General features: G+C 31.1%; 6 protein-coding genes across 8 annotated transcripts; 2 read left to right on the forward strand and 4 right to left on the reverse strand.

The window, feature by feature from the left end:
- Positions 1-81: 81 nt before the first annotated feature.
- On the reverse strand, positions 82-1,860 carry LOC109608044 (gastrula zinc finger protein XlCGF46.1). Of its 2 annotated transcripts, none has more exons than XM_020024484.2 (2): positions 1,656-1,860; positions 82-1,597 (listed from the first exon to the last, which is right to left on the reverse strand). In XM_020024484.2, exons 1-2 carry the CDS (start codon positions 1,794-1,796, stop codon positions 167-169), a joined length of 1,572 nt encoding a protein of 523 aa, XP_019880043.2. In that variant the 5' UTR covers positions 1,797-1,860; the 3' UTR covers positions 82-166. The 2 variants fall into 2 exon arrangements, with proteins under 2 accessions (XP_019880043.2, XP_049822119.1); XM_049966162.1 differs by having other exon boundaries at positions 82-1,519; positions 1,598-1,860.
- Positions 1,861-2,889: 1,029 nt separating this feature from the next.
- On the reverse strand, positions 2,890-7,854 carry LOC109608045 (organic cation transporter protein). The gene is made up of 11 exons (XM_049966052.1): positions 7,569-7,854; positions 4,925-5,091; positions 4,624-4,873; positions 4,468-4,574; positions 4,256-4,410; positions 4,034-4,202; positions 3,837-3,981; positions 3,678-3,784; positions 3,410-3,624; positions 3,174-3,355; positions 2,890-3,122 (listed from the first exon to the last, which is right to left on the reverse strand). Exons 2-11 carry the CDS (start codon positions 5,065-5,067, stop codon positions 2,988-2,990), a joined length of 1,608 nt encoding a protein of 535 aa, XP_049822009.1. The 5' UTR covers positions 5,068-5,091; positions 7,569-7,854; the 3' UTR covers positions 2,890-2,987.
- A 608-nt stretch (positions 7,855-8,462) lies between these two features.
- Positions 8,463-13,159, reverse strand: LOC109598468 (ubiquitin-protein ligase E3C). The gene is made up of 15 exons (XM_020014378.2): positions 13,076-13,159; positions 12,891-13,021; positions 12,649-12,837; positions 12,390-12,594; positions 12,014-12,337; positions 11,676-11,961; positions 10,713-10,897; positions 10,537-10,655; positions 10,274-10,478; positions 9,978-10,220; positions 9,683-9,927; positions 9,421-9,627; positions 9,115-9,370; positions 8,920-9,050; positions 8,463-8,864 (listed from the first exon to the last, which is right to left on the reverse strand). The coding sequence occupies exons 1-15, from the start codon at positions 13,077-13,079 to the stop codon at positions 8,697-8,699; spliced, it is 2,898 nt and encodes a 965-aa protein (XP_019869937.1). The 5' UTR covers positions 13,080-13,159; the 3' UTR covers positions 8,463-8,696.
- Positions 13,160-13,251: 92 nt separating this feature from the next.
- LOC109598472 (coiled-coil domain-containing protein 28A) lies at positions 13,252-14,265 on the forward strand. 2 transcript variants are annotated; one of them, XM_020014382.2, is made up of 3 exons: positions 13,252-13,502; positions 13,554-13,719; positions 13,885-14,265. In XM_020014382.2, exons 1-3 carry the CDS (start codon positions 13,374-13,376, stop codon positions 14,169-14,171), a joined length of 582 nt encoding a protein of 193 aa, XP_019869941.1. In that variant the 5' UTR covers positions 13,252-13,373; the 3' UTR covers positions 14,172-14,265. The 2 variants fall into 2 exon arrangements, with proteins under 2 accessions (XP_019869941.1, XP_019869940.1); XM_020014381.2 differs by having other exon boundaries at positions 13,268-13,502; positions 13,843-14,265.
- On the reverse strand, positions 14,169-14,893 carry LOC109598473 (partner of xrn-2 protein 1). The gene is made up of 3 exons (XM_020014383.2): positions 14,536-14,893; positions 14,348-14,478; positions 14,169-14,287 (listed from the first exon to the last, which is right to left on the reverse strand). Exons 1-3 carry the CDS (start codon positions 14,709-14,711, stop codon positions 14,268-14,270), a joined length of 327 nt encoding a protein of 108 aa, XP_019869942.1. The 5' UTR covers positions 14,712-14,893; the 3' UTR covers positions 14,169-14,267.
- Positions 14,894-14,972: 79 nt separating this feature from the next.
- Positions 14,973-17,072, forward strand: LOC109598466 (tyrosine--tRNA ligase, cytoplasmic). The gene is made up of 5 exons (XM_020014376.2): positions 14,973-15,063; positions 15,233-15,746; positions 15,801-15,941; positions 15,994-16,407; positions 16,461-17,072. Exons 2-5 carry the CDS (start codon positions 15,239-15,241, stop codon positions 16,991-16,993), a joined length of 1,596 nt encoding a protein of 531 aa, XP_019869935.1. The 5' UTR covers positions 14,973-15,063; positions 15,233-15,238; the 3' UTR covers positions 16,994-17,072.
- Positions 17,073-17,084: the final 12 nt, after the last annotated feature.

Below are 17,084 nucleotides of genomic sequence, written 5' to 3' on the forward strand. Positions count from 1 at the left end.
TATAATTTTTTACTTTATTATGGTGCGAGGAGGTATTTTTTTAACAACACGTACACGTTTAAGGAAAAAATAATACAATCCAATAATCCATTTAATTTATTTTATAAAAATATTGATAAAAACATTTTCATATTAAGTAACCGCTACTAATTTTTATATGGAATGATTAGTTTCCTTTAAATGAATACTCCAAACAACCATGTCTTCTCCTCATGTGCGACGTTAATTGATCTCTCCTCATAAACTCACTCTCACATAAGTTGCATTTAAAGTCCTTCACGCCAGTATGAACCAAAATGTGGTGTTTCAAGTTTTTCGACGTGTAGAAGCTTTTATCACAAAACTCGCACACAAAATTTCTGATGTTAAGATGAATTTTAATGTGAAGATTTAAATGGCTGCTAGTTTTAAATGTTTTATTGCAATTCTCAAATGTGCATTTATAAGGCCTCTCATTGGAATGAAGTCTCTCATGCTTTCTTAGTTCACTGTTTGATTTTGTGGCAAATGCACACACTGAACAAATAAAATTCCTGGTTTTATTGTCATGTTTTTGTCTCATGTGTAATGAGAGGTTGTGTTTCCTGTTGAACACTTTCGAGCAAATCTCACAAACAAACTGGTCACTGTTGTGTATTTCTTTTATGTGTTTGCTTAAGTTTCTTTTGGATATAAACATATTATTACAATATTCACACTTATTTTTGTTATTGTATTGAGGGTGGTTTTTTAAATGTGCATTGTAACCTATTGAAGTAATGTACTTCTCGTTACAAAACTTACAGCTGTACCTTTTCAACAGATGTTGTTTTACATGACCTGCAAGGGATTCTTTCACCACCTTTTGACACAGCATACAAACATCATTTTTAAAATTCATTGAGATCATTTCACATGAGGCACTGCTGTGCAAGTGTTGTATTAGCAAAAATTCAGTCTCAAATTTTAAATTACACACTTTGCAAATCCAGTCATCTATTTCATTATGTGTTTCCTTTAAGTGCTGTATATACTCCTCGTTTGTGTTAAATATGATACCACAATAATTGCAAAATAAAAATATATCCATCTTTACATCACTGTCATACATTACATGTTGAATGTAATGCAATGCCAATCTAACTTCTGAACTGAAGATCCTGAAGCAAATATTACATGTGCTAGGTTTTTGTTCACAAACAACTTCTTCCTGTTTATTTTGATTTATATTGCACTTCCCTTTATGATCCACTACATTTTCCTGGTTGATTTTTTTATTGCATGTTTCACATTTCACTGTAGACCTTTTCCTTTCTATTTTCTTTTTGACTGGTTTATCACTTTGTTTGATTATTTCTTCTTGATCGCCAAAGAAATTTAGTGAACTAATTTTCTCTTTAGCACAGTTTTCAATTTCTTTTTCAGATATATTTAATTGATTAATCTCACAGACAAAATCTACTGAAGGTACTTCTTCTTTGACTTTATTTTGAAATTGATAGGCTTCTTCCAATAACATTTCATTATGTATTATTGACTCCTTGAAGGAAATAAATGTGTCAACTTGTTGCTTACAGATATCACATATTGAATTTGGCAAAATTTCATTATAAGTTACCTGTAATATAGTGTATTATTTCAGCAGGATATTTCAGAATCATTATTAGTTTGCTTACAACTAAATTTACAGATTTCAGTGCTGTGCAGACTTCAGTAGTTTTTTCATTGTCAAATAATAAATAATTAATGTTGCCCTCATTTAAGCAGAATCTGCATATGTCATTTATATTATTCGGATATGTAATGCTTGAATTCATATTCCACTCTTCTTTTTAAAACGAAGAAGTAGGAATTAAAACATCATTTGTTTATCAACACAGGGTAAATATGTTTGACAATCTAAAAATTAAATTCCTATCTACTTGTCAATGTCAAACGTATGTTAAAACATCGAATTTTCATTGATTATAATGATGCCGTTTTGTTCGGACCAATAAATATACTGTGCGTCTTTTGATGTGCATAATTTGAATCGTTTCAAAAATGGGAATACCAATAGAATAATTTTGCTACAAATATCCTACTAAAATAAGTTTTAATAAACAATGTAATCTTCTGCATAAATTAAACAAATTTCTATCAATAACAGAACTTTTAAACCAGTAATTCCTTGAGAAATTAATATAATAAATTTAATTAAAATTTTAAAAAAGAGTATAATTTCCCCCCTCGTTGGCATACTCAAATTAATTAATTCTTGATCTACAGGTCACATGTGAGGTATATACAGTGCCAAAAATGCTCTTCGTGTCTGGATGTTGTAAGAGATGGATGCACGACAAAGAGGGAAAAATTTTGCCCGGTAGTAGGAATCCCCACTCTCAGAGACAATGCGCCGTGCTAGTGCGCGCTTGCGCACAATATAAATTAATCTTTGCTAACTCTCCATATGCGATATTAAAAACAAAAATAAGTATTCTAAAAATAAAGTTCTTTTTTCAAAATAAAAATGTATCCCAAAAATTAAATAAAATAAATAAATGCATAAGTAAAAAAACTAAAAATAATTAAATAAAGTGTTCAAAGACACCGACTCGTCTGCGGAGACGAACCGCATGCTAAACGCAGCAAAACCAAATGATCCCCTCCAGTTAGTCCGGCCCGCCCACATAATTGCATGTATATCTTTCTTTTTTGTTTACAAATGGGGTATTGATGTTCCGTCTCAATACGCGAGTAGACACGTTCATCATTTTTGATACTGTATACATATTCAAATGGGTTACACTGTATAAAATATATTTTATAAAGAATATTATTATTGTATTGGCTTAGAAACACCGTGTATGATAAATAAATGAAGAATTATAATTATAAAAAATGATTTAATCTCTTCTATATCAAAAACATAATGTCTTAATCACTGCACATGCAAAGGATATATTTATCTAAATTTAAAAAAATATATACTAATTGTATACATATTCAGTAAATTTATATAAAAATTATTATAATTTTTTTGCTTCTTCAACAGTTTCTGGTAATTTTATTCCCAACGTCTCAGGAAGTTTTAAAGCTAATAATCCTGCTGTTAGAGCTGTACCTCCAAACAACAACATAGGTAAAGGTTTGAAATAGACTCCCTAAAATAATAGAAATATATTAAAGAAAATAAAACCAGTCATGAAACATACCAATAAAGGCACAAAAGGAGCTAACAGAGCTCCTAATCTGGCGATGGTAGATGCCGACCCAACTCCGCCACTCCTCACGATTGTGGGAAGCATTTCGGCTGTGTGCACGTAAACAATGCCAAAGGAAGACGTTATACCTAACTTTCCGCATAGGAATAATACAATAATGGCCCAAGTCATACCTAAAAGTATTCATAACAATAACTATGGTATAAAGGTAACATTCTTCTTCATACCTGAAGGTACAAATATTGTTAAGGTACAAGTTAGACCGCACAATATTAATGAAAGTATTAAAGCGTATCTTCTCCCAATTTTTTGTATAGATACCCAAGCAATTGTGTAGCCTGGTATTTCAATTAAACTAACCAACGCAAAATTAATGTATTTGTTGCCGCTTAAACTGGTGGAATTTATTGATAGTCCGTAATACACAAAAGCGTTCACAGCCCTAAAAAGAAATTAAATTATTCAAAGTGGTTTTGGTGTAACAAAAAGGTATACCAAATAAAGTAGACAATGGCGAATCGTAGGAGTAATGTCTTAGAAGTTATCATTTCTTTTATTACTGGCAACATTTTATCTTCCGTTATAGAAGCTTTGTCCATCTCCTAAAACAATTTTAATTAAATACCGAGGCTAAGACAAAATGGAATAATTTACATGTAAAGGAGCCACTTCCTTTAGTGCGTCCATCACATTGCTGGAAAGTATCACATTGTTAACTTTTGCGGCCTTGCAAATAATCTGCTTGGCCTTTTCTTGTTTGTCATTAGCTAGAAGCCATCTAACTGATTCGGGCACCATCCTAAAAAAGTATCGTTTGATATGCGTCTAATATCAATATAAAATAAGCTAACCAATGATAAATTAAAAACAAAAATGGGGGTGCTGCTACTATAAGTTGCAAATATATCCAATTTTTGGTGTACCAAGCAAACAAAGCTACCAGTGCTTCACCAACAGCATAGAAGTAATTTAGAACTATGCCGGTTACCTCTCTTTTTCGTTTTCCTACCATTTCCACCCCTGTAAATACCACAAATAAATTAAGATTCCAGTTTTATATCGTATAGAAGTACCTATTATGAATGCCAACGGATATACTCCAGAAGTTCCTAAAGCATTTAGGAAAACCAGTACTACAAATGTAATATATTCCGGTGATAAGACTTGTAACACTCCAGTTAAGCTCATAATTAGTATGCAGGCGATGAATATTATTTTTCTTCCATATCTAAAACAAAATCTTATTAATTACTGCTTACTTAAGTCAGATGATGAGTAAAATAACCTGTCGGCCAATACTCCAAACAATCCTGACCCTACTACAATACCCGCAAAGTGGGAAGATCCTATTAACGATAGTTTCCATTGGTTTTCTGTACATGTGATGTTCCACTATAAAGAAGGATATTAGTTTTTCGTATACACATGATCTTGTCCTCACCTCATTCACTATTGTCGATTCAGTTTCATCAAAAACCCACTGATTGCACTGTATAATTTGATCAGTAAATATGTCTTTGGTGCAGGTCTGTGATGCGTTGTAATATGTTTCGTTAACTTTATACATGTCGCAAAGAGTCGATTTTGTGCTAATGACATCGTTGGAATCCCCTTCGGCCGGTATGGCCCAGTCTGTCCACGGTGTTTCATAATGAGTGTTGCCGGCTTCTTCGCATTCCGGTATAAAACACCTACAATCATTAAATGTTATCGAAGACAATTAAATGTTGATGTTTAGTTACCTGTAATTCGGCACCCCGGCTGTAAAGACGTAACTTAAACTATTGGCAGCTGCGAATAATACTGGCAAACATACTAATGTGTAAGTGGTGATTTGAAATCTACCGAGCTCACCGAGCTCCTCAAGCATATCATCGAAGTCCATGGTAGTGGTTGTCTGAACTATATTCTGTGAGATAATAGTGAAATTTATATTATATCGCGAATTTTATTTTAGTTACTAATTTATAACAATATAATATTAAGTACTAAAGTTAAATTAAGTCAAATTATCACATAACCATTAGGAAATGGAAAAAATTCACTAGGAATAAAAAGTTATTTGCTGTGTTAGTAAAAAATATGCACCTCGTAATCAAGAATTTTAAAAATATTAAATAAAATTTGCTGCGGCAAAAAAACGGATTCACATAGTTGTGATAAGAATAAAATTACAAGAATACACACTGTAATAACTAAATAACAATTTTTTGCAATGTTTATAACGAACGATTATCAATTCCTATGTGTTCACCTTTGACTTTTTAACTCTTTTACATAAACATGTTCTCATATTTATAAGAACAATGCAAATATCTCCATCATCATTCATATTAAGTGTAAGAGAAATATTTTTGTCAATGAATTTTACATATAAATTAAAAAAATTAATTGTTGGATAACGACTAATATTGTAATTGAAATAAAGTACCTTGTTTTATATTAAACTAATTTATTTAACATTTTATTTGACATCCTTATTATTTATGCATATTATTGATCTGCTCGTGTGCGCAGCTTCAGTGAGAGTTACTTCAATAGAATGGTGAAAGGAAAAAGCTTCGTTTGCATGTTGCATATTTTTAAACCTGCAGTATCTCGGCAATAAAATGATAATGGGTCAGCTTTCAGTCACGGCACAAGAAATACATGTAAACAATTTTCAATTGCCAAATTTAGATTCAGTGCGGTTAATAATAGGTTCGAAGGTAAGTGTAAACAAGAATACAAAGTAAGCACCAAACAAAGTTGCAGTTTAAAATGAAACTTTATCAATTAGACTAAACATACTTATGTTTATATTTATAATAAATGTTAGGATAGGATTTTGTTTTGATAAATGTAAGATCAAAAAACACCTAAAAAGTGTTTTTATTGTGATTTTTATCTAATTTCGTACAACATTTAATTATTTATCATTATGTAATTTGCCAAATTAAATTGTTTTATCAATTTTTAGTGAGTTATTAATATACACATTGAGTTCCATAGTTTCATGGACACATTACGTGCTAACAAAAGTGTTTTAAACTATTATAGAAAATATTACACCAGTTTGAAAAGCGAAATTATTTTTACACGCAACAGAAAATTGCTCTTTTATATAATAATTCGAATATCTCACCTACGTCATGTCACACCAATAGATTGTTTTATAAATAACCCAAATATACACTATCAGAAAAATTCTATGAGACCACTTGTAGAACTGATTTTAAAAATGTTTGTATATATAATTAACCTATCGTGTTTGTAATCGTATACAGTATAAACAGTTCTACGCCGGCTACCACTGTTATCGTAGATTTTTACAAAGGTCTTGTGTGTTGTTGAAACATTAGTTTTAACATAATTTGCACCACAATACATATTTGCTTGGTTAACATTAAACTTGTGGTGCAATAATGGTGGATTAATATTAATCACTTAATATTATGAACTGATAAATTATCCTAAAATGATAAAAAATGCTATTGCATTTCAATTGTTCTCCTGTAGATAATAATTTCAACAATGTGCCAGATTTAAAATCACTGTTCTAATTACAGAATTGATATTTTTATTTTACTTTATTATAACAGATTGTATTGAATACATATATTATCTCTCTAGATTAATATAATGAACAAAATTTAGGATTGGAATTGGTTAATTTATTTAACGAAATATACAATTTGAAGAGAAAAACTTACATATTGCAATAATTTATGTTACTATAACAACTAATGGATATGTATATTTGTACCGTAATTAAGCCATTGGTGTTGCTTATCTTAAATGCAATTATCTACACATTTTATATGATAATGTTAAAAGTAAATGCTTTTAAATTTTATTTGTCCGTACTCAACTAAATATTACTAATGGGTAAATCCCAGATTTTATTACATGCATGGATTTTTATTGATGTTTGATTTTTTAAGTACTGGACATAATAATATACAGTAGTAGCCAGAGAAAACACAAAATTTAAATTCAAATATTTTGTAAGGTATTTTATAAAAGGATCACATTCACATTTTATCCAGTCAGTATAAAAAATATATTTCAATATTCAATACAATTTTTATATAGCAAATATATATTTTTCAGAAGTGTACTATTTCTCTGACCATTCACATTTCGTATTTATTTTGATTTAGACACAAAATAAATAATTGGAGAAATAATGTAATTATTTTAAATAAAATATGTTAAGATAATAATGTGTGCTATTTACCTGACCACCACTGTAATTGTGATAATGATATATTAAAAACCACAAATAATTACAAGTATATGAAATAATAGTATTTCCAGAAAGTAAAAATATATATTTAAGCATTAAAAATTTTAAAAAATTATCAATTTTTTTATTATAATATTTTATAAAATATAAATATTTACCTTCAGTTTGTTAAATCTCACTCACGATCAAACGAAAAATCTCGTTCTTCTTATAAGCACATCGTGCTGCTTTCAATTAAAACTTGTGTTGAACTAAAATTTGTCATTGTCATTTCATTACGCACGAGATTGTTTTTGATTTTCTTCGCCACATAAGAATTCCCCTTTTTATTGGAAAATTGCACATTTGCAACCAGTAATTTCGATAAATACAATGTACATAATATACGATTGTGGATCGATCTCGCCGCTTGTCGATAAAGTTTCTAACTGCAAACAATGAAGGTCAAGATCAAACCACACTCTAGATTTCACAAGAGAATTAAATACACCTTTGTATAAATAATACAATGATGTAAGATAATTAATATTGGGTCTTGTTTGCTTAAAAATTGGGACGCTAATCTGATTTAATATTTTTTACTTGTGGCAGATAATTATTAATTTAGTTATGGTACCGTATTTATTATATTTATTATTATTGATGTTGTTTGAAAACAAATTTTGATCTTTTTGGTGTTATTTTGACATAAACAACTTGCGTTTTTATTATAGTAATTTATAAATTTGTATTAAAAAAATATTAATCAATTTATTCTTAAGGAATTTGATAAATAATTATTTTGTTAATGACTTGATAAACAAGAATTATTTACACGAATTGGTGATTAATTTGTTTAACATGATCGTAATTAGAATACATGTTTATTATCGACATATAAATAATACAATAAAGACTTATTGTTGTAGAATTTAGTTAACTGCAATAAATCCATTGTGTGTTTCATAATATAAATATAATTGTTATCTAAATTACAATATTCATTCAAGGTTTTCTTCAATGATGACTACATAAATAAACAAAAATTTGAACTAATTAAGTTTAGTAAAATATACTGTTTCAATAGATTTATTTCAAAAAATAACACTTATATACAAACAATTAAATAATTACATTCAGATTTGTTTGGTGACTTAATATCCAATAAACCGATTTAATAAAATTCAATACAAAAAATGTTAAAAAGGCAAAAAAATAAAGTGACGATAAAATTCAATTCTACACTCGTATATCATTTAAAATTAAATGACGTTATAAAAATTTTCTTTAATTTCTTTAGTACATTTTTACGACAACTCGAATCCGGCCTGAAGTTCAATGGCAGCCGATAGTTTATTTTTCAAAACCTCTTCTTCACGAATGACGGGAATCTTCAAGAGGTTTAGGCAGGTACTTGCTGTTGGCATTCTATCTTCACTTCCCGACGGTTGAATGCAAAATTGTGGCGTCAATTCCTAAAAAATTTAATGTCAATTTAATGTCTTATGACCCAGTCAGTGTCGAAATTACTTTGAATCCCAAAAGGGGAGGTCTCGAACAAGACGTCACGAACTTAAGCAACTTCCTTCTTTGATCTGAAGTGAATTTGTGAAGTATCTTCCAGAACAGTATTATTGTTGGATGATCAGATGAAAATTCTCCTATAATAAATCAGTATTTATGTGGTATTGTTTTCCCTGATAAGTTTCTTAAGTTAATATTTACCTCCATACACTGTATGGGCTTGAAGATCACTCAAATCAATCTCTTGATTATCACCACCAATAATAACTTGCAGCTCATTGTGATTGAATAGTTTGAGCCACAACAGAGAGACGACACTGTTCAAGCCGCTACGGAACGCCCTGCACTGTTTATTCAGCTGAACATTAAGCTTGAACTCCGCCAGTTTTTGTATATATTCGAGTCTGTTATCGTTGGTCACTGGTATGTCCCTTCCGTTAGGTTTTAATTCCATAACCTGTGAAGTGGATTATGTAATTTGTATTTGTTGTTGGTGATTAAATTTACCTTTGTTTCACCCAAGTCGTTGCTGACACTAGTGAAGTCCAATCCTAAATCGCTGACGTCTCCTTGATAGTCTCTCAGGTACAATAAGTTGCGATACAATACCGGGTCTAAGGATTTTAAGTAATGAGCGCTTGCTCTATCTACTAGTAATTTTGCAAGGAAGAACTCTGCCAGAGGTAAGTCCACTAGAATATTTTCAAAAATAGCCTAAAAACAAACCTATCAATATATATGTGCATTTAAAAATTATAAATAACTTTACCTTCCCTACTAATCTACCAATAAAGTAATAGTGTTCAGTAAAATTCTCCACAATGAGATGAACATTAGGATTTGGATACAGAGTATTGTCTGCAGTCATTAAGAAAAATCCTCTGTTGGGATCAAATGCTGTCTTCAAAACTTCATTAATAAACTCCTTAAATATCCCTCCACCATCTATCCCAGCCTCCTCCAAGCCAACACTGTTTATAAACTGTATTCTGACTTTAAGTTTTAAATCTGATTCTAAAATAATTGATTAAAGCTTTAAGTAATAGTAAATATCCATTTTATACCGCTTTTGTTGGAGATTTTTTCGAATGCATCTTCATACAGATGAGTACGTCTTATGACGACCACATTGTCCTGCATAAACTCACTGTCATGCATACGTTGAAAATCGGTTTCTCCTAAGCTAGACCTGCACAGTTGCCTCAAAAGCAAAACTCTGACATTAAATGGAATCACAAAGGGCAACTCCTGAAGAATGGCAAGAGATCTCTGTTCAATTGTAGACAATGGCGGTAAATGGTCCTCGTCTAAAAATACAATGATTTAAAGTGTGAATTAGATTAGTTATTAGTTACCGCACCATCCATTTTCGTGATAATCCCTCGAAAAGGCTCGATAGTCTTTGAAAGATAATTTTTTCGATACAGATCTTGAGAAATGTGTATCCTTCTTTGGGTCCAAAATCCTGCTGGACAGAACTCCTTCCTCATGTCCAACATGTAGAGCATTTTTAGGCAATCTAGACATGCCCTGTACATGTGCAATATTTCCTGTGTTGCCGGGATCTACAAAAAGCCAGAAAAAGTATTAAAATACACCTGACTTATTTTAAAAAAAACCTACAGCACTGGATCTGCTCATTGGAAATGCGATATCGATTAGATCCACGGCAACGTTTTTTAACAACTTAGACATAGAGTACAAATCATTTTTACTAAACGTTTCGCTGGTGTCAGAATTTTCTAACGAATAAAAATATTGTTAAAAAAGTTAATTGTTTTATTTTCATCAGTTGTTACCTGTGTCAGTCAAGGTTTCTGTGTAATATTTGAACATGTCAGAGAAAACTGAAAATGTAACATGCGATTCCCTCCAAGACATGAGGGAAGATCCTGTTAATTGATTGTGTATCGTACTGTCGTTCTCCAGTCTTTTCCACAATCGATTGAGGAACACTGGATTCAATCCAAATACAAGCAACATGCTGAAAAAATGATTTTGTTGTAATAAGAAGTGTTTCTAAAAATGGGTTGTCAAATTTTGGGAACAGGTGGAACACATCCAACAATGAAGAATTTTTTTCTTCTGAAGAAGTCCCTCAAATTTAAATTTTACAAATTCCTATTATTTCCGTAACCTTTAGGCCAATCGTGTTTAATTATGGTATGTATTATCTTAAAATATATACCAACAATTCAATGTAATATTTTTTTTATACTAATACAGTTGCGTATATTGTGGGGGTTTTCATCTTTTTATCAGCCTAATTTTTACACCACTGAATATTTGTACAACTATTATTATTATTTTATACTCTTTGGACGATTTAAAAGAGGTACTCTTGATTATTTTGATTAATATTACGTTTATGAGTTCTAATATTTAAAAAAATTAGTAATTTCCATACAATATAAAATCAAGTAGGTGTGATATGGTGTAATAACCTCAGATTGTACTGTATTTGTATTTTTAATAAGTAATTGCCATTAAATAAGGTACACTATGTGCTGGTATGTTATCACACTGAAATGGAAATGTGATAATCAAAATTAATCAAGAGTGCCTTTTTTCTTCTAAATTGTAGGAAAAATATAAAAAGCTTAACAATTTTTAAAAAATTTCAGTGGTGTGGAAAAAGAGGAAACCCCTAGAATCTATGACATATTCTACCTGCTCCCAAATTTTGAACACTTAGTACTTATTGGTAAACATTTAAATGAATTTGTTGAATGATGTATATTAATTAATTAAAACATACTTACAGATATTTTCTTACAGAATTTTTGTGAACCAAAAGCAAGTTTTGACACAACTGAATCAAAGCTTTCAACAGTTGTTCATTCCTGTTGTTGACATCAAAGAAATACTGAATTTTTCTGACCCTGTTTTGTTTATTTAGAAGTACCAAGTAATCCTGCAAATTATCTGAAGCATTTACATCATCATCCTCCTCATCTTCACTCTCATCACTTAAATTTCTAACTGGTTTTAACTCGCTTAAATTTGCTGTGAGATTTGATAGTACTTGAATACTATCCATGTTGGGTTCTAAAATTTCAAAAACACAATATAAAAATTGGTAACATATTTAAAATTTTACCATAATCATCTGGTTCAAGAGCTAAAATACAATATAACAAACTATTTCCATTTTCAAAGAAATACCCACTATTTAAATATCTGATTATATTTTCATATGGGAAATCTTTTTGGGACTTGAGGAATGGAATTAGTAATTTTTTTACATTGTCTGTTAGGTTTTGACTAAGAAAATGATTACAAAACTGTGATAAAACCAGTTCCTGATGATGAAGTTCCATTTGTCTGAAATATCTGAATGGATTATAAATTCCATGGGGTATAATCTTATGCCCCAACTCTGCTTGACTTTGGTCCAAAAGAGCACGAAAGTAACTAAAATATCCTAAAACAAATTCATCAAGGATATTTTTTATATCTAAAATATTATTATGTACCTTTTCTAATAAGATATTCTAATATGTGTGGGCTGTTAGATAATGTGTATAATGTATTCAACATTAATGTATTAATTGTACTATCATTTAAAGATTTGAGGCTTATGACAAGATATCTTTTGATTACCCATAGAAATGCTTCATCCCTTTGCATCAAGTCTAAAATTTTTGAACTAATGGAGAGTATGAAATTGGTTAGTACAATCTAAAATTTAAGCAACTTATAAAAAACATAAAGTGTAAAGAAATTAAGTATTACTAGTCTGCCTTTGTCAATGTTGGAATCATAAAATATTAACAATCTTGCTAGTTGCTGATGCAGATTGTCAAGTGTTAAATCAATTCCATCAAAAATTTGCCTTTGGTCTTCTTTAAAATGCTTCCTTGTGAGATAACTACGAAAATGAGACTGCAACAATTCTGTACTTTGCAGTTTCAGTCTTTGTTCCTAAAATTGTTATTAATGTATAACTTATTCACAGCACAGATTAAAACATTTACTTGTCGTTTACGTCGTTCTTCGTGAGTCTTTTGCAACAAAGCTTCTCGTGTTAATTTTTTACTAGCACCAGATAGGTTTTGTTCAGGTTTACCTCTATGGTTTCCTTCAAAGCTGTAATTCATCTTAAAAGCTGGAAATGTGTTGTTAATCAGTTTGTCTTGCAATGAATATAGTGTAAGCTTACACATTTTTGTAATTATTGTGGATGACAATTTTCAAGGAAAGTTATGTTTTTATCAAATATAAAGATGTCATGTTTTTATTAAAGATGTCAAAAGTAGTTCAAAAGAGTAATTTTATGTTGTGGGGCGTAGTTCTAATTTCGGTAATGCGAAGCTGAGTTCTATGAAGTAGAACGTCGAAATTATATCTTCCCGAATTATATGTAGGGCAGATGATTACGTTTATGCTATGTAGAAGGCGTCGCAGTCGACTGAATAAAGTTAAAATGTCTATTTGATGTATAATTTTTAAAGACAACAATGGACACAAAGGGGGAAACATCAGAATTGCAACAATTGGTATCCAGTGATGCAGAAAACGAAGATAGCATTGTCCAAGATGACAATCCTTCAGAAGAAAAACTTGTTTCACCAGTCAGAAGCAATAAAGTAAGTTATCTAATAATGTATCAGATCCAATATTTACTGTTTGCTATGTAGATCTCCTCATCTGGAAACACAAGCCACAGCTCCGTAAATCGTTCCTTTCATAAAGGAAGTGCTGCAGTGAATGTGGGCAATTCCAGAATACAGTATGTAAATGAGAAGAAGAATAATAAAGACACCAATAAAACTGCCACAGCAAGACCAAGGAATATACATAAAGGTATATATTTACTTAAAATGATTGTTATAGTTTCCTCCTGACTCTCAACTGTACTTTTTACATTTATTTTATGTTTACATTTTATTTAGTTTTTTTATTTTCATTTTTTCCTGCACAATTTAGATCCTAGTACCACAGTAAAACACCATTCTTTTCTTTCACAAGTGCCTGATGTGAGGCACATGGAGAGGGCTTTGTTGGGACTGCTGGATGATTTCCATTCGGGTAAATTGCGGGCCTTCGGAAGTGGCTGCACCATGGAACAAATGACCAACATACGAGAACAACAAGAGAAACTTGCCAGACTACACTTCGATTTAGGAGCCGCCGCTGTGCCATCGTTGAATGACGAAAGCTTACAAAGACAGAAAAATAATATGAGCCAGCTAATTCGCAGATTGGAGCAGTTGAGTTTATCCATTGAAGGATTGCACAATAATACAAAAAAATAGGGGCGCAAAGTTTTTATTATATGTGGCTGTGTTTTATAAATATGTATAATTTATTTACAGTTTTGTTTTTATATAATAAAATGTTTATAAGGTGCCTCAGTTTGTTTTTAGCCTCTCTGAAAATAAAAAATAGTATTAATATTTTACTTTACTAATGTAAAAAAAGTGAAACTTACTAGCTTTACTTTCTGCAGCATCTGAAGCAGTTACAAAGGTCCTTTGTAATTTGGTCTTTTTGACTTCCCTATAGTCTTTTGCCACTTCCTTAGAGAGTTCTGCAATCCTTATCATTAGTTTGGCAGGATATCTAAAAATGTGAAAATAATATAAATTTATGCTAATACAAAATTAAGGTTAAACTTACATGCATCCTAAAAATTCAATATTCGCGAAAGTTTTTGCAAGAGCCACAAGATATTCCTCTTCAAATTTTCCTTTATGTACTTTCATGAACTCCCTTTTTAAAGCCCAATGATCTTCCGGTTCTGTATCATCTCTGTATTGGTCTATGTCCCAGTCTGTAGGATATTTTTTTGCCATGATTACACTCTTAAAAATGTCTGCCCTCTTGTGACTTATTGATAAAATATACTGAAGAATGATGCAGACCAGAGTATATATTGCAATTATTACGAATTACCTAGATGCTTATACCTAGGATTAATAATAAAATTACAAAATGATCATTTATGTGGTGTTTATATTGTAAACACATGCGAAATTGAAAGAATAAAAGATTACCAACGTAATAATATGATAACACCAGAATTTCTATAATTTGATCCAATGAAAATTCTACAAATTCCTTTTTGACAGCTGTCACTCTGACAACTGCACAAGGTTTTTTGCGGTGTTATTTTAAATCGGTTTTAATTGCTAAAGCAATTTGAATGTAAGTTATCTTACAATTACAATTTTTTTTTACCTTAAATAAATCGTCTTAAAGATTTTTATAGTACCTTTAACACATGTCAAATTTTAGGTTATACCATATGTTCTTTTCAGTGACAAGTTGTCACAATGTGACGAAATAGTTCTAAAATATTAATTTTTGTTTCTAGTTCACCATGGCAACTGAAGACAAGTTAACCCTTGAAGAAAAATATAACTATATTTCAAGGAACTTACAAGAAGTTCTTGGTGAAGATAAAATTAAAGCTGTTTTAAAAGAGCGCGATTTAAAAATTTACTGGGGTACTGCTACAACTGGCAAACCACATATAGCTTATTTTGTGCCTATGTCTAAAATAGCTGATTTCTTAAGAGCTGGGGCTGAAGTAACAATTTTATTTGCTGACTTGCATGCTTACTTAGACAACATGAAAGCTCCTTGGGAATTGTTGGAGTTGAGGGTGCAATACTATGAACACTCCATTAAGGCAATGCTCTCTTCCATTGGGGTTCCCTTAGACAAACTAAAGTTTGTCAAGGGAACAACTTACCAATTATCTAAAGAATATACTCTAGATGTATACAGATTAAGTTCAGTAATAACAGAACATGACGCGAAAAAAGCAGGTGCTGAAGTTGTTAAACAAGTTGACCATCCTTTGGTCAGTGGGCTTCTCTACCCAGGTACTTATGTTCCAAACTTTCTCAAACTTTTTATATATTTTTATTTTTAACTAGGGCTGCAAGCTCTTGATGAAGAGTACCTGAAAGTAGATGCTCAGTTTGGTGGCATTGATCAACGAAAAATCTTCACATTTGCTGAAAAATACTTGCCACAATTAGGTTACCAAAAAAGGGCTCATCTTATGAATCCTATGGGTATGTTTTAAATACATGTCTAATTAAAACTTTTAATATCTTTTTCCTTTAGTGCCTGGATTAACTGGAAACAAAATGTCTTCATCTGAAGAGGACAGTAAAATTGATTTACTGGATTCACCTGCCAATGTAAAGAAGAAGTTGAAGAAAGCTTTCTGTGAACCAGGCAATGTAGAAAATAATGGAGTTCTATCATTTGCCCAGCATGTGCTCTTCCCACTTATTCACACAAAACCTGATGAGAAGTTTATAGTACCAAGGAAACCTGAAAATGGAGGAGACATTTCATTTGAAACCTTCCAAGCTCTAAGTGATGCTTTTGGTAAAGAGGAAGTTCATCCTGCTGATTTAAAAGCTGGTGTAGAAGTCTACATTAACAGATTACTAGAGCCCATCATTAAAACCTTCCAAGACCCAAAGTTAAAGCAACTTGCTGAGAAAGCTTATCCTGCTCCAGGAAAACAAAGTAAATATTTTGTTTTGTTATATTTATTTATTATTATAAGTAAATTATTTTAGAGGGCGGAAATCAACCTGCAGCAGCTGAGGAACTTGTTGGCAGCCGTTTAGATTTGCGTGTCGGAAAAATTGTGGATGTATCTGTTCATCCTGATGCTGAAAGTTTGTATGTCAGCAAAATAGACCTTGGAGAAGAACAACCAAGAACAATTGTAAGTGGCTTGGTAAAATACATCCCAATTGAAGAAATGAAAGGTAGACAGGTGGTGGTTTTATGTAACTTAAAGCCTGCCAAACTTAGAGGAATTGAATCCAATGGAATGGTTCTTTGCTGCAAGATTGAAGAGGAGGAAAAACTAGAAACTCTTGCCCCACCAGAAGATGCTGCACCTGGTGAAAGAATTTTGATTGAAAATTATGAAGATGGAAAACCTGATGAAGTCTTGAATCCCAAAAAGAAAGTATGGGAAAAACTATCAGTTGACTTGAAAACTAATGCTGATTGTGTAGCTCAGTGGCAAGGAAACAACTTGTTGACAAAGTCAGGAGGCAAGATCACCACTAAGGCAATCCCAAATTGTCTTATTCGATAATTCTGATCAAACCTAATAATTAAGAATAAAACCATTTTATATACTTATTTATATGCATTTATTAAAGTTAAATGTGTTACACTTTGAAATT

Source organism: Aethina tumida, chromosome 4 (genome assembly GCF_024364675.1).
Source record: "Aethina tumida isolate Nest 87 chromosome 4, icAetTumi1.1, whole genome shotgun sequence".
NCBI lineage: Eukaryota > Metazoa > Arthropoda > Insecta > Coleoptera > Nitidulidae > Aethina > Aethina tumida.

Bases quoted from the DNA above. Each gene is read 5' to 3' on its own strand.
- LOC109598466 (XM_020014376.2), top strand. From the start codon at position 15,239: ATGGCAACTGAAGACAAGTTAACCCTTGAAGAAAAATATAACTATATT. The intron at 15,747-15,800 runs GTACTTATGTTC...ATTTTTAACTAG, and splicing joins CAGTGGGCTTCTCTACCCAG to GGCTGCAAGCTCTTGATGAA. The intron at 15,942-15,993 runs GTATGTTTTAAA...TTTTTCCTTTAG, and splicing joins TCATCTTATGAATCCTATGG to TGCCTGGATTAACTGGAAAC.
- LOC109598473 (XM_020014383.2), bottom strand. From the start codon at position 14,711: ATGGCAAAAAAATATCCTACAGACTGGGACATAGACCAATACAGAGAT. The intron at 14,479-14,535 runs GTAAGTTTAACC...TCACATTTTTAG, and splicing joins ATTGAATTTTTAGGATGCAT to ATATCCTGCCAAACTAATGA. The intron at 14,288-14,347 runs GTAAGTTTCACT...TTTTATTTTCAG, and splicing joins TGCTGCAGAAAGTAAAGCTA to AGAGGCTAAAAACAAACTGA.
- LOC109598472 (XM_020014381.2), top strand. From the start codon at position 13,374: ATGGACACAAAGGGGGAAACATCAGAATTGCAACAATTGGTATCCAGT. The intron at 13,503-13,553 runs GTAAGTTATCTA...TTTGCTATGTAG, and splicing joins CACCAGTCAGAAGCAATAAA to ATCTCCTCATCTGGAAACAC. The intron at 13,720-13,842 runs GTATATATTTAC...TGCACAATTTAG, and splicing joins ACCAAGGAATATACATAAAG to ATCCTAGTACCACAGTAAAA.
- LOC109608044 (XM_020024484.2), bottom strand. From the start codon at position 1,796: ATGAATTCAAGCATTACATATCCGAATAATATAAATGACATATGCAGA. The intron at 1,598-1,655 runs GTAAGCAAACTA...ACTATATTACAG, and splicing joins TGAAATCTGTAAATTTAGTT to GTAACTTATAATGAAATTTT.
- LOC109598468 (XM_020014378.2), bottom strand. The intron at 12,595-12,648 runs GTAATACTTAAT...CTTAAATTTTAG, and splicing joins ACATTGACAAAGGCAGACTA to ATTGTACTAACCAATTTCAT. The intron at 8,865-8,919 runs GTAATTTCGACA...TAAATTTTTTAG, and splicing joins CTCCCCTTTTGGGATTCAAA to GAATTGACGCCACAATTTTG.
- LOC109608045 (XM_049966052.1), bottom strand. From the start codon at position 5,067: ATGGACTTCGATGATATGCTTGAGGAGCTCGGTGAGCTCGGTAGATTT. The intron at 3,982-4,033 runs GTTAGCTTATTT...ATACTTTTTTAG, and splicing joins TTGTTTTTAATTTATCATTG to GATGGTGCCCGAATCAGTTA. The intron at 3,785-3,836 runs GTAAATTATTCC...AAATTGTTTTAG, and splicing joins AGGAAGTGGCTCCTTTACAT to GAGATGGACAAAGCTTCTAT.